General features: G+C 47.1%; 1 protein-coding gene across 6 annotated transcripts in view; it reads left to right on the forward strand.

Annotated features, from left to right (window-relative positions):
* STXBP5L (syntaxin binding protein 5L) overlaps positions 1-15,529 on the forward strand; it is a 93,170-nt gene that overhangs the window by 76,345 nt on the left and 1,296 nt on the right. For 2 of the 6 annotated variants that reach the window (XM_053457007.1, XM_053457008.1), the window contains 6 exons: positions 7,403-7,573; positions 9,957-10,058; positions 12,339-12,578; positions 12,934-13,294; positions 14,274-14,439; positions 15,214-15,325. In XM_053457007.1, the coding sequence (XP_053312982.1) occupies positions 7,403-7,573; positions 9,957-10,058; positions 12,339-12,578; positions 12,934-13,294; positions 14,274-14,439; positions 15,214-15,325 (1,152 nt within the window). Of the gene's footprint in view, positions 1-4,902; positions 4,954-7,402; positions 7,574-9,956; positions 10,059-12,338; positions 12,579-12,933; positions 13,295-14,273; positions 14,440-15,213; positions 15,326-15,529 lie in introns of all 6 variants that reach the window. The other 4 variants (XM_053457009.1, XM_053457010.1, XM_053457011.1 and 1 more) reach the window with 3 other exon arrangements.

The following is a 15,529-nucleotide window of genomic DNA, read 5'->3' on the forward strand; positions in this document are numbered from 1 at the left end:
CCGTTATAAGGCCTGGCCCTGCCGCTATAACCCCTGGCCCTGCCGCTATAATGCCTGGCGCCGCTGTTATAATGCTTGGTGCTGCCGCTATAACCCCTGGCGCTGCCGTTATAACCCCTGGCCCTGCCGTTATAACGCCTGGCCCTGCCGCCATAACCCCTGGCCCTGCCGTTATAACGCTTGGTGCTGCCGCTATAACCCCTGGCCCTGCCGCTATAACCCCTGGCGCTGCTGTTATAACGCCTGGCCCTGCCGCTATAACCCCTGGCCCTGCCGCTATAACCCCTGGCCCTGCCGCTATAACCCCTGGCCCTGCCGCTATAACCCCTGGCCCTGCCGCTATAACGCCTGGCGCTGCCGTTATAACCCCTGGCCCTGCCGTTATAAAGCTTGGTGCTGCCGTTATAACGCTTGGCGCTGCCGCTATAACCCCTGGCGCTGCCGCTATAACCCCTGGCGCTGCCGCTATAATGCTTGGCGGCGCTGCGTCATCCTGTCCTTCGGCTGCTTCCAGCGTCCGTTCGGCGGATCCTCGTATATCTTTGTAGTTGTGCCTCCGCCGTGTGTTATCCCGCCATCTCCCTGCGTTCATTCATTTGAGTGGCGCGTACCGATTTGTACGCATTAACATTACGTTTCGGTTCTAGAGCGCCAGCAGGTTCTAGAGCGTCCTTTAAAAAAAAAAGGAGACGGTGAAAATGAATAATGACAATTTAACACGAAGATTCACAGAGGGGGGGGAAGAGCTTACAGTCTATTTATAATAATAATAACATATTACATATTATTCACCAACCTTTCTACTGCGCGCTTTGGGGCAAACGTCGCACTATTGGGTCGCACGCAGACGGTGCATGAACACAGGTGGTTATGAAGGATTCGTATAAGGTGGTTACGTGTAAGTTGGATGCAGTATAAGGATGCAGCGTGGAGGCTGCAGACTGACCCTGCGGTGTTAGCATAGGTGTGTGTCAACATATGGTGTTAAGAGTGTCAGCTTAGTGTCAGTCAGACAGTGAGAGAGAGGAGGGGAATATTGTGTGTTTATGTAAGTGTTCCGAGGGTATTCCTTAGGGAAAAAATGCCTGCATGATTCAAGCTGTGGTAGATCCAAAGCAGTGGTAGATAAGTGGAACAGCCTCCCAGCAGAGGTGGTAGAGGGTAATACAGCGAGGGTATTAAACATGCATGGGATAGACATACGGCTCCTGAATCTAAGACGAAGAGAGACTTCATGGGCCGAATGGGTCTGAACCCGCCACACATGTAGGTATTATTCGCTAGTTATTACACTGGGCTGTAGGTGGCGTCGCTCCGGTGATAACGCGGACCCTTGTCATAGCATATTGGACACTTTTACTGTCAAGACAATCATGAAACTTGTTGTTTGCCGTCACCACGCGTGGAATTATTTATCACCGGGAAACCTCCTATAGAAACAGATACGCTTGTAATTGATTAGGAATGCAGGTCGGGGGCTGGGTGAGAGTATCTAATTATATACGTTTGGCTCTATAAGTCTATTAGTCTATAGGTCTCTATAAGTCTATTAGTCTATAAGTCTCTATTAGTCTATTAGTTCGTGAGCTGCCTGCAAGTTTATATTTTAGGAGTTAGAGGCGAGGGCTGGCGAGTTCTAGGTGACCTCGCATGTCCTCGTCTGTAACTCGCAAAATGAATTCCAAGCAACAGGGCTTTGGGGGCCATAACTGGAAAGGTTCCTAAAAGGTAAGTGACCATTGTAAGTGATAGATGGTGTCCTCTGGGTAACCATGGCAACCTAGTTGACTTAAACCCCTCCATTCCTGTCCTGTGGGCACGCAATGTTTTTTTTGGTCTATTTTAACCCCCTTTTTCAGTTTGTGAATGGGATAGGGGGGATATGGCTGGTGGCCGATGCCCCCTTATGGTTTTCTATATATGTTTTTTTAACCCCCCAATCCCCTGTTGCACTCGCTCTATTTGACGGGCTGTGTTGTGTACAGGGAACGACGGTGACTGTAGTGTGTTTGGTGTCGTTGCGTTTATTTATTGTGTTATTATTTATTACAGTTGTGTTTATAATCAGGGTATTGCCGCTCCATCGGCTCTGTTCTGGGCTCCTTCGTAGATTTATGTGTTAAAATTCCTCCGTTACACGAACGTCCTGCAGCCCAGCGGCCGAACGGCTTTATATCTGATTTCATGTTTTATTTCCGTGCCTGCGGCCGCGCAGGTAATCTGCGTCTCGGCTCCGTGCCGCCGGGTCATGTCTTGTACCTGCATGGTGTAGCGCAGGGGTAGACAACTTTCCGCACTCCAGATGTTGTGAACTACATTTCCCTTGATGCTTTGCCAGCATTATGACTGTAAGAGCATTATGGGAGATGTAGTCCACAACATCAGGAGTGCCGAAGGTTGCCGACCCGTGTTGTAGCGGATCGGGGCCTGCGATGTGTGCCCAGAGACGCGTTTATTATTTGTAGCTCTGTTAGATGCACGTTTGGCAGTGCACGGGTTAATATAATCCATATTTACATACGGCTTATTTACAACCCGCCTGGGCGCTCTCTGGGGTTGACCCGGAGTCTCTGGGTCAGTTACTTCTTTCTCTGGGTAGCGGCCATGCCCACTTCCCGCCCACTCCCTGCCCCCATGCATGGCTAGTCCTGCCCCTTCACTAAGCCACACCCCTAGAGGGTAGGAAGTTCCCAGGTATGCTTATGTTGTCAATAGCATAGGAACAGCCATATTAACTTCCTGTCCCCATGTTCTGCGTGATTATTCCTCCCCAGTAGTCGATTTGGTTCGGTGTTTCCACACAACGTAACATATATATACACAGGTGGTGTGCTGCAGTGTTGGTGTGCACAGGAAGCCATCAGGATCTACTCTCGATGTTAGTGGAAGAGCCATCCGTATATTTAGGTCTCTGGTCTGGCGGTTCATGCTGTTCATGGCAGCGCTGGCGGTGAATCCCAACGCTCTAAATGTGACAGTATTTATGGGATCGCCCCCCCTCTGTGTCTGGAGAGAATATCCGGTGTATTCACTAATCTGAGCTCTCCTTGCGCATGATGAAGGGATGACCCCTGGAGAAGCTGTCAGCCTCGAGCCTCTCTCCATCGTTTCGATTTAGAGAGCTCATGAATGAGACCGCTCGGCCGCAGTCATACGTGTTCAACAAAGTCCAGATAAAGGGGTGAGAGAGCGTCACGTGTTCCCCCCACATCGCTTTCTCCAAACGCTCCACCTGCTGATGCGTGTTGTCAGGGAGACCTTCGGTTGGAAGCTGTCAATGCAGCCGCACATGTCACACGCGTGTCACACGCACAATGCGATGGAACGCCTTCCAACAGAAACATATTAACTTAATAAAATAAATTGCCGAGTGCCCCCCTGGCGTGTGTCTCTGGGCCAATCAGGAAGTCTGCCCGATGCGTTGCCGTCCTCCCTGGCGACCCGGTTCTTAGAACCTTTCGTATGGTTTATTCGCTTTCTGTAAATATTATATCCGATGATCTCTCCGGGACTTGATACCCTCCACTTCCCATCCATTTCCCCTTTAAATGGGGGCGTTTCCTACCATGTCAGCAGGACCGCCCACCAACATCACTGGGCAGTCCTGGCCACACCCCGCAAGGGTAGGCTCCGGGTAGCCAGGCCCACAAGTTCCCAGGTATGCTCCAAATCCCCGATGCCCCTCTCTCCTCCCCCGATACCCCTCTCTCCTCCCCCGATACCCCTCTCTCCTCCTCAGATGCCCCTCTCTCCTCCTCTGATCCCCCTCTCTCCTCCCCCGATACCCCTCTCTCCTCCCCCGATACCCCTCTCTCCTCCTCTGATCCCCCTCTCTCCTCCCCTGATGCCCCTCTCTCCTCCCCTGATACCCCTCACGTATTTAGATGAATAGATTAAATAAAAGTCATTCACAGCTATCAAAAGATTCTAAAGTTACATTAAATTGTCTTGTCGAAGCCCCACCCTCAGCCACGCCTTTAGCCACGCCCCATGCAGAATAATCCCATCGGTTACTTATTATTATTATTATTTTTATTATTATTATTGTGATTCCTGTATTCTGCTGCTTTTGTTGATTGGATTATTTCGCTGTAAACTTTGAAACTTTCTTTTAAGTGTAAAACAACCCTTACGAAAAATTACTGCAGTTTTTTGGACATGAAAAAAACTGCAATACTGCACTTTTACTGCACTTATACTGCATTACATTGCAAACCTACAGTTGTAATTCAATGTACTGCAGCTTTATTGCATTTGTACTTCTGTACAAAAATAACTGCAGTAAAACTGCCGTACAGTGAAGTACAAATGCAGTAAAAGTGCAGTATTTTCAGTTTTTTATGTCCAAAAAACTGCAGTAATTTTTCGTAAGGGAAGTAAAAAAATTCATGGAATGTCCCGGTCTGATAATTCTCTCCGCGTGACGGAGCGTAAGCTTCTCCTCCAGACCTCACTCTGCTTTCAGGAACGTTTTTATGTTATAATGTAACTCGCTCGGGGGCTGCTTCACCGGAATGTTCTTTCTGTAACCTTTTGGGGGGGGGGGGTTAAAAAGAAAAGCTGTAAATGCATACGTTTCCAAGAAAAGGCTTAGGCGGCGATCGCCTGCTGACTCCAGATCCATCTGTGATCCAGATCCAGCAGCACAGAGGGGCAACTGATCCACGGCAGCCATTGGCGCCCCTCGGTGGTCCTTGAGTCACCTAAACTGCCCCCCATACGACCCCCTGCCTCGGTGGCCCCTCTGGCGTGCTCTGCAGGATCTTTCCGTTCTCATGATGTCATTTCTGCTCTTTAATAACTGCCCCCATACGACCCCCTGCCTCGGTGGCCCCTCTCGCGTTCTCATGATGTCATTTCTGCTCTTTAATAACCGCCTTTCTCCTTTTTCTGTTGTTTCAGTTAAAGGATCGAGAAAGTTAAGTCTGCCAACAGATCTTAAGACTGATCTTGGTACGGTAGGCGAAAGCCTTTAAGCTTCCTCACCTTCATGCCAGCCATTAATACCCGGGGGTCTCCCCCCCCCCCCGAGGCTTCTCCAACCGACTCATTCAGTACTGTTGGCAGCATTCAACATTTCTTTATTTATTTGCTTCTTTAACCCTTCATTTCCCGCGGCGGCATTTTATCAACCATTTCCGGGCAGTCACGCATCAAGCAGGAGAACATACATGATAAAAATGTTTTATTATTCTTCTTATTATTATTTTTGTTATTATGTATCATTGTTATTATTATTATTATTACTATTGGTATTATTTATTATTTTATTATTATTATTATTATTATTTTTATTACTTATTATTTTATTTGTATTATTATTATTATTTTTATTACTTATTATTTTATTTGTATTATTATTATTATTTTTATTACTTATTATTTTATTTGTATTATTATTATTATTTTTATTACTATTATTATTATTCGTATTATTATTGTTATTTTTACTTTTATTATTTTCATTATTATTATTACTACTATTGCTATTATTATTTATTTTATCATTTTTATTATTTTCATTATTATTGTTATTATTATTACTATTATTTTTATTTGTATTATTTTCATTATTATTATTATTATTACTATTGTTATTATTATTTATTTTATAATTTTTATTATTTTCATTATTATTGTTATTATTATTACTATTATTTTTATTTGTATTATTTTCATTATTATAGTTATTATTATTATTACTATTGTTATTATTATTTTTTTTAAAAGCATGTTTTCTCAAGCTGTAGGTCAGCATTTTGGGGTCATCAGTAAATCCTCTCCATCGACTCAGCAACCAGCCCAAAAAACATTCAAAGAACTAAAAAAAAAAAGGCATTTTTTGATTTCCTCATTCGCGCTTTTTTGGAATGACGCATCGCGCTGACATCCGTTTTGCTTCCCTCTCGAAATCGATATTTATCTCCAGACTGTAACATGAAAAGGTTTATGTGTCGCTTGAATCCACGGGGGCCGGACACGTCCTTCATTCATAAATATATAGCGTAGGAGGTGGGGGGTAAATGATGGATTTTAGGGGCAAAAAAGCGGGGTACGTTGGGCTGTGTCTGGGGATAAACCCAGAATTAGAATTCGAATCAACGAGAGTCTTAGAACGTTGGGAACCATCTTTGGGTGAAAAGCCGGAAAATGGACATTTTGGGTGGAAACCCCATGGAGGGGCAGTTTTAGAGGACTTGGGGGGTCATGGAGACGCGGTAATGAGAGAGGGCCGAGTTCCCGCATTACACGGTGTACACTGCGTATGGGAACAATCCCCGGGGGGCAGTCCTGGATGCTAGGCATGGCAGTCCTGCATGGCGGGGGGCGAGGAACCGGCGGGCAGAACGCATCATTACGTGGATTCCGGATACTTTGGGTTTTGTGTATAAATGCGGATAATTAATAATTAGCAGCGGCGTCGGCAACTGTCAGAGACGAGAGACGCCGCGCCGTGTAACCGCCGGCCCCCGCCGGCCCCCGCGCTCGCTAAAGGCTCTTACAGTCCATCGAGCCCCCGTCGAGCAGCCGGCACCTTCAATAAGGAACGGGTGAACTCCATATAGAGCTCCTTCCATACCAGGGGCTTTAAACGGGGCGGACTGGAGACCCCTTAAAAATATTAACCTTTCGATAGCCGGAGGCGATGATTCTGCGATGATCGCCGTAACCAAATGGTTAATTCTTGGGATAAAGCTAAAATCGAGAAAGATTTATATTTATGCGACAATACCCCCCCTCTCCTCTCCTGAGCGTCAGCCAATCAGAAGCCTGCGTGTGAGCTTTTTATAGGTTGTTGCTGTTTTTTTAGGTGTAAGTAGAAAAAGGGTAGGGGGGTCATAATGAGAAGAAGACCCCCAGCGATGCCGTCCAGCAATAGAAAATATAATTTTCTCGTCACGCCGCGGGCTGTTTGCGTAGATCCCCCTGTTGGCATCATTCGGGGGGGGGGGCTTTATGGCTTAGATTAAGATAAAGCCCTCGGTGTGAATGGATCTCGTTTTGCCCCAATGCAGGCGACTCAGAGGTCATAGAGAGGGATTCGGGTATGGTGTTTGGTGGATAAATAGAGGGGTATTTATGCAGGTGGGGTATTTACAGGGGTGTATGTATACAGTCATATATATAGCTATATATACAGGGATATATATACAGCAACATACACAGGGATATATACAACGACATAAACAGTGATATATATACAGGGATGTATACACCAATTTATATACAGCGATATATATAGGGCTATAGATACAATCATATATACAGGCACATATCAGCCATATGCTAAACATTACCTGTCCGGCGGGGGCCGTGCCGGGGATGTGCCCGTCTGACAGTATTCTCTGCCCTTCGGCACGCGTGACGATGTCTCCAGGTTTACGTGTTCTCTGTGTTACAGATCATGTTAACGGACACTGCACGAGCCCCACGTCCCAGACCGGCGGCTCAGGGAAACGCATCTCCAACACGGAGGGGTCCAAAGCCAACAGGAGGGGGCCGGGGAGACCACCGTTTAGGAAAGCACAGTCTGCGGCATGCATGGAGATCTCGCTGCCGGTCACGTCAGAAGGTGAGCCTTACCGTGTTACCAGCAATGAGTATACTGCCGGCCCGGGTCTTCTGTATTACAGACAGTAGCAGAGTATACTGCCGGCCCGGGTCTTCTGTATTACAGATAATAGCAGAGTATACTGCCGGCCCGGGTCTTCTGTATTACAGACAGTAGCAGAGTATACTGCCGGCCCGGGTCTTCTGTATTACAGACAGTAGCAGAGTATACTGCCGGCCCGGGACTTCTGTATTACAGACAGTAGCAGAGTATACTGCCGGCCCGGGACTTCTGTATTACAGATAATAGCAGAGTATACTGCCGGTCCGGGTCTTCTGTATTACAGATAATAGCAGAGTATACTGCCGGCCCGGGTCTTCTGTATTACAGACAGTAGCAGAGTATACTGCCGGCCCGGGACTTCTGTATTACAGATAATAGTTATTTATAATGTTAATTCCATTAATCCTCCTCGTGTCCGAATCTTACCCCGCGTGTAGGTGCCGTGTATCTGCGTGTAGGTGCCGTGTATCTGCGTGTAGGTGCCGTGTATCTGCGTGTAGGCGCCGTGTATCTGCGTGTAGACGCCGTGTATCTGCGTGTAAGTGCCGTGTATCCGCCTGACCCCCCCTCCCATTCATATTGTTTGTTTTGTGCGCCCCCCCAAATGGCCAATGAAGGGCAGTTTTATTTTAGGGGGTCTTATTAGTAACCCTTTGCTGGGGTATGGCGCCCACCCCGGCCCCCCGTTCCCCATCCTTTATGTTGTGGGACCGGAGGTTAAACGATAGAATTAAGGTTCTGGGGGGGGGGGTCGCCCACCCGTTCCCTGCGCATGGGGTGGGGGTTAAAATAAATAAAATACATAATGCACCCCCCTTAGTTTATCACCACTCAGTATCTCACAGTAAGGAGGGAAAGGGGTCCATCCGGCACCCACCGTGGCAGTGTCGGGGGGGCAGTCGCAGGGCCACAGCAGGCTCCCGCTCACCGGGCGAGTTCCGGATATCGATGGATTTTATAATCTAGAAAAAAAGGGAATTCCTCTCACTGTAAATCTCCTTCTATGACATCATCCGACCCCCCCCGCTACAGACATCGCACCAAAGCCCCCGTATGTCTCCCCATTTGCTGAAGCATTGCCCCCCGTGGCCTTGTGACAACGTTCACGTCTCTCTCTCCCCGAGTCCCGTCTGTCTCTCTCTCCCCCGAGTCCCGTCTGTCTCTCTCTCCCCGAGTCCCGTCTGTCTGTCTCTCTCTCCCCGAGTCTCGTCTGTCTCTGTCTCCCCCGAGTCCAGTCTGTCTCTCTCTCCCCGAGTCCCGTCTGTCTCTGTCTCCCCCGAGTCCCGTCTGTCTCTCTCTCCCCGAGTCCCGTCTGTCTCTGTCTCCCCCGAGTCCCGTCTGTCTCTCTCTCCCCGAGTCCCGTCTGTCTCTCTCTCCCCGAGTCCCGTCTGTCTCTCTCTCCCCCGAGTCCCGTCTGTCTCTCTCTCCCCGAGTCCCGTGTGTCTCTGTCTCCCCCGAGTCCCGTCTGTCTCTCTCTCCCCGAGTCCCGTCTGTCTCTCTCTCCCCGAGTCCCGTCTGTCTGTCTCTCTCTCCCCGAGTCTCGTCTGTCTCTGTCTCCCCCGAGTCCCGTCTGTCTCTCTCTCCCCGAGTCCCGTCTGTCTCTGTCTCCCCCGAGTCCCGTCTGTCTCTCTCTCCCCGAGTCCCGTCTGTCTCCCCCGAGTCCCGTCTGTCTGTCTCTCCCCGAGTCCCGTCTGTCTCTCTCTCCCCGAGTCCCGTCTGTCTCTCTCCCCGAGTCCCGTCTGTCTGTCTCTCTCTCCCCGAGTCCCGTCTGTCTCTCTCCCCGAGTCCCGTCTGTCTGTCTCTCTCTCCCCGAGTCTCGTCTGTCTCTCTCTCCCAGTCCGCATGATTGTGAGACACCAAACGGGACTGCCTGAATGACAGCGGGAGAGCAGCTCCTTTTGGAAGCCTTAGTTCTGAGACGTCTCGATGTATGATCCCCGTCGGCCCCACGCGGCATCCTCAGAGCCCATAGTCCTTGCCGGTCCCCGGCCGCTGCACGACGTGATCTTAAGCCGCGCTCGCTGGAATCTCGTATGATGAGCGGATCGCGTTTAGTTGATACTTTTTATGGAGCCAACAAAGAAAACTTTTTGGGACTTCCTCTGAAGAAGAGACCTCCGAGGTCCAATACAAAGTATCCCCTCCGCCCGAAGGCTGCGTTTTCTCTTTGGGGTAATTCGGCTCTGTCCAGTTTTCCAGTGCATGCATAGGGGCCCCTGGCAGCGTTCCCGGTTCGGGGGCCGGGGGTCTCGCTGGCTGTCGGGATGTGAGAAATGTTTTTTTATCGCTGTCCAAGTAATTGTTGCTTCCGTTGTCCCTTCGGCCCCCGTGGCTCCTGTAGCAATGAGCCACATTTCCAGACGGGCAATGCTTCAGCAATTACACGGAGTCAGTACTTTCTCTAACGACGAGGGCCACTATTCCAGCCCGTGGGCCGAGAAAGGTAAGAGCCGCCGCGGCCGTCTGTCTGTCCTCGTAGCCGTGCGTCTTGTGTTTTATTAGTAGTCCCGTAGAAATTGGTGTCAAAATAGCGTTTAGAGTTTAATCCAATTTAATCCAGAATCGAGACCCTCTGAAGACCCCCCGGCAGCGCAGATCTCACACCGCGGGTGGTCCCGGCAAAAAAAAAGGTCAGGCCTGCCTTCCTTCACGCGAGGAGATCATGAAATCCTGGATTAAATTTCAATTCGCTGCAATCGATGTGACGCAATCTGTATTAATACCCACAGAGTATGGATTAACCCCTTAATGACATCAATGTATCCAGTAATACCCCCGCGCTGTATACAGTAATATAACCCCCCGCACTGTATACAGTAATATAACCCCCCCACGCTGTATACAGTAATATAACCCCCCCACGCTGTATACAGTAATATAACCCCCAGCACTGTATACAGTAATATAACCCCCACGCTGTATACAGTAATATAACCCCCAGCGCTGTATACAGTAATATAACCCCCAGCGCTGTATACAGTAATATAACCCCCCAGCACTGTATACAGTAATATAACCCCCAGCACTGTATACAGTAATATAACCCCCAGCACTGTATACAGTAATATAACCCCCCAGCGCTGTATACAGTAATATAACCCCCCCAGCGCTGTATACAGTAACATAACCCCCCCAGCGCTGTATACAGTAATATAACCCCCAGTGCTGTATACAGTAATATAACCCCCAGCGCTGTATACAGTAATAACCCCTCAGCACTGTATACAGTAATATAACCCCCCCACGCTGTATACAGTAATAACCCCCCGCACTGTATACAGTAATATAACCCCCCACGCTGTATACAGTAATAACCCCCCAGCGCTGTATACAGTAATATAACCCCCAGCGCTGTATACAGTAATATAACCCCCCGCGCTGTATACAGTAATATACCCCCCAGCACTGTATACAGTAATATAACCCCCAGCGCTGTATACAGTAATATATCCCCCAGCGCTGTATACAGTAATATAACCCCCAGCACTGTATACAGTAATATAACCCCCAGCGCTGTATACAGTAATATAACCCCCAGCGCTGTATACAGTAATATAACCCCCAGCACTGTATACAGTAATATAACCCCCAGCGCTGTATACAGTAATATAACCCCAGCGCTGTATACAGTAATATAACCCCCAGCGCTGTATACAGTAATATAACCCCCAGCACTGTATACAGTAATATAACCCCCAGCGCTGTATACAGTAATATAACCCCCAGCGCTGTATACAGTAATAATATACCCCCCCGCGCTATATACAGTAATATAACCCCCAGCGCTGTATACAGTAATATAACCCCCCAGCGCTGTATACAGTAATATAACCCCCAGCGCTGTATACAGTAATATAACCCCCAGCGCTGTATACAGTAATAATATACCCCCCCGCGCTATATACAGTAATATAACCCCCAGCGCTGTATACAGTAATAACCCCTGGAGCTGCCGTTGCTGTCAGTCATGTGATATTTTGGGTGAATTTCCCGGCTCAAACACCACACTGAGCTGATGCTTTATGGCGATGCTAATGAAGTCCGTTCCTCCATAGACTTTTATTAGTGAGAGAGTCTGCTGGGGTGATTAAGACTGAGGCATTCTATTGTTCCCCACAGGCAGTATGATAAGGAGTCGGGGTGTTTAGTAGATCGGGGGTCAGATAACAGAGCGAGAATCATACAAACGGCTGATATGCAGCTGCCTGAAAATTTTATATTATGGGGCAAAAACTACAACTGGGGTAAAAAGGAAACAGCAGAATATTTATGGAACTGATAAAAGTGATAAAAAATGGCGGGAGATCCCTGTAAATGGATCAGATAGAAACATAAAGCTTCCCCTCGCGTGGAATATTTCCTCCCCACTGTAATAATACGCAGAATGCGTGGGCTGCTAGAACGACGGTGGCGGCGGGGCGGCGGCGTAAGCCCGATCATTTCTCATTAACAATTTATCGATAAGGTTAAGAAACCGGACAGAATAGGGGGCTCCACGCGGTGAGTATTTGTAGACCTTCCATAACATTAAATGGTTAATAATTGGCGGGTTACAGACTCTCCATGTAACGTGTAAACGTTTAGGCGACATCACCTAATGATGTCACGGCCGATCTGAAAGGAGGCCGCACTGTGACATCACCACGATGACATCAGAGGCAGTGTGGGGGGGTGACCGCAGAGAGCTGATGATTATTACCCATCCCCCCCTGTGTGTTTCCAGAGAGCAGGGAAAGCTCGTTCAGCCGCTCGCGCAGCTCCAGCGTGTCCAGCATTGACAAGGAGTCCAAGGAGGCCATCACCGCCCTGTACTTCATGGAGTCGTTCGCCCGGAGGAACGAGCAGACGCCCGCGCCGTGTCTCTGGGTCGGCACCAGCCTGGGGATGGTCCTGCTGGTAACGCTTAACATGCCGCCGACCGACGAGCAGAGGCTGACCGAGCCGGTCATGGCGTCTCCTAGTGGTGAGCAGCGAGCGCCGCGTCCTGAAATCCCACCAAACGTACAAAAAAACCGAATCCCCCCCCCCTTCATTTTCCAGAACCTTCCATATATCGTTATTAAAAGAAATCGGCATCTTAGGAATACGTTAATAATAAAAAACACATAAAGGGGGCGGTTTTCTGGGACATACGTTCCCTGCCCCCCCCCATTTTGGGCATCACATGACATTGCGCCGGCTGCTCTTCCCAGCATGCACCAGGATATCCCATAGGCGCCAATGTCTGATAACGAGGAGCGCAGCTCACCTAATGCCCCCCACTGAATTAAAATGAAACACACATGCGCGATGCTCAGGCTCCGATGTTCACTTTGCAGGAACGATGTTAATCCTGAAGGGGGCGATCCTCACCTTTTCCTGCCTGGACTGCACGGGGACTTTCATGCGCCCCCCGTACGAGGTCTGGAGGGACCCCAACAGCTCGGAGGATAACGACAAAACGCGGAAGAGGAAACTGGTGGCGTTCTCGCCTTCGTCCTCGCAGGAGATGGGAGATCACCAGTTCGCCGTCATCTGCTCGGAGAAACAGGCCAAGGTGTTCTCGCTGCCGTCCCAGACGTGTCTCTACGTCCACAACATCACGGAGACGTCGTTCCTGCTGCGGGCGGACGTGGTCACAATGTGCAGCAATGTCTTACTGGCGTGCTTCTGCGCCAACGGACATATCATGACCATAAGGTACGTCGCCAACTGGCACCAAACCGGCACATGTGCCATCCGTGTGACCGGGATCCACTATATGGTATATAATATATATAATATAATATAGTATATAATATATGGTAAGTAATATATACAGTATAAAATATGGTATATAATATATGATATGTGTAATATATGGTATATGATATATATATAATATATGATATGTATAATATATGGCATATAATATATATATAATATATGATATATATAAAATATGGTATATAATATATAATATGTATTATATAATTTATGGTATATAATATATATAATATATTATATGTATAATATATGGTATATGATATATATATAATATATGATATATATAATATATGGTATATAATATATATATATATGGTAAGTAATATATACAGTATAAAATATGGTATATAATATATATAATATATGATATGTATAATATATGGTATATGATATATATATAATATATGATATGTATAATATATGGCATATAATATATATATAATATATGATATAAATAAAATATGGTATATAATATATAATATGTATTATATAATTTATGGTATATAATATATATATAATATATGATATGTATAATATATGGTATATGATATATATATAATATATGACATATATAATATATGGTATATAATATATATATATATATATATGGTAAGTAATATATACAGTATAAAATTTGGTATATAATATATATAATATATGATATGTATAATATATGGTATATGATATATATATAATATACGATATGTATAATATATGGCATATAATATATATATAATATATGATATATATAAAATATGGTATATAATATATAATATGTATTATATAATTTATGGTATATAATATATATAATATATGATATGTATAATATAGGGTATATGATATATAAATTATAGAATATATGGTATATAATATAAATTATGGAATATAAATAATATGTGATTGGATGTTTCAGCCTCCCGAGCTTGCGGCCTCTGCTGGATGTAAACTACCTGCCTCTGACGGATATGAGAATCGCGCGGACGTTCTGCTTCACCAACGGCGGGCAAGCGCTCTACCTGACGTCGCCCACCGAGATCCAGCGGATAACGTACAGCCAGGAGATGTGCGACAGTCTGCAGGTGAGAGCCGGGAATATTAGAAATGAGACGTTGTATTCGCCGGTCTCTGATATATTTGGCCGTCTCTCTCTCTCTCTCTCCCTCTCTCTCTCCCCCCCTCTCTCTCTCTCCCTCTCTCTCTCTCTCCCTCTCTCTCTCTCCCTCTCTGTCCCTCTCTCTCTCTCTCTCTCTTCCTCTCTCTCTCTCCCCCTCTCTCTCTCTCCCTCTCTCTCTCCCTCTCTCTCTCTCTCTCTCTCTGGGCTCCCGGAGCGCCGTACGTTCTGGGTGCGATACGGACGCTTCTCTGTGCGTTCGGAGATCCTTGGTTACTTGCACAGCACAGAGTATGATGTTCTGTGATATAGGGATCGGAGCTGGTGATGCGTGTGAGGGATGTCCGTCCGCCCAGCGGTCTCGCAGTGGTGGAGCAGGTGTCTCTTCGCATGAAAAGATGTAATCGATGCCATTTTACACGGCTGCGCGGACCGGAAAATACATGTCATGGACGCCGAGGATTGATGATGTGTTTTGTGCTGCGCATGGGAGGCTTCGGGATCTGCTGCAGATTTATAAAAAAATTGATTTTTGGAGAAATCACTGCGTTTAAAACGTGTATTTTATGATTGATGTCAGTAAAGTACGCGTTAATACGAGGTTCCAATGTGTAATATGCCTGGAGACCGTCACAAAAGCTTGCACTCTAATTCAGTTGTTTAGCTGACGTTATCTTCGCTTGTTAAGCGCGCGCCGTAGATCCGCGGATCTCAGACACTGAAGGGATCTCTTCTCTCGCAGGATGTGCTGGGAGATCTCTTCTGTCCGGTGGAAACTCCGGAAGCACAGAATAGAGGCTTCCTGAAAGGGCTGTTCGGGGGAAGCGGACAAACCTTCGACAGAGAAGAACTCTGTAAGTTCCTCCAACGTATTAATGATCCAGGGAAAGAGTGGAGATGATGACATCACAGCTCGAGAGTGTGGTGTCATACATACCTGCCAATCAATGTGCTGAATGAGCACCTGACAGGCCTGGGAACTAGTCTGTGGGCTGAGAGCTCGGCAGTCTCTTCAGTCTGTGGGATGATAGCTCGGCAGTCTCTACAGTCTGTGGGCT

Source organism: Spea bombifrons, chromosome 2 (assembly GCF_027358695.1).
Source record: "Spea bombifrons isolate aSpeBom1 chromosome 2, aSpeBom1.2.pri, whole genome shotgun sequence".
NCBI classification, from domain to species: domain Eukaryota; kingdom Metazoa; phylum Chordata; class Amphibia; order Anura; family Pelobatidae; genus Spea; species Spea bombifrons.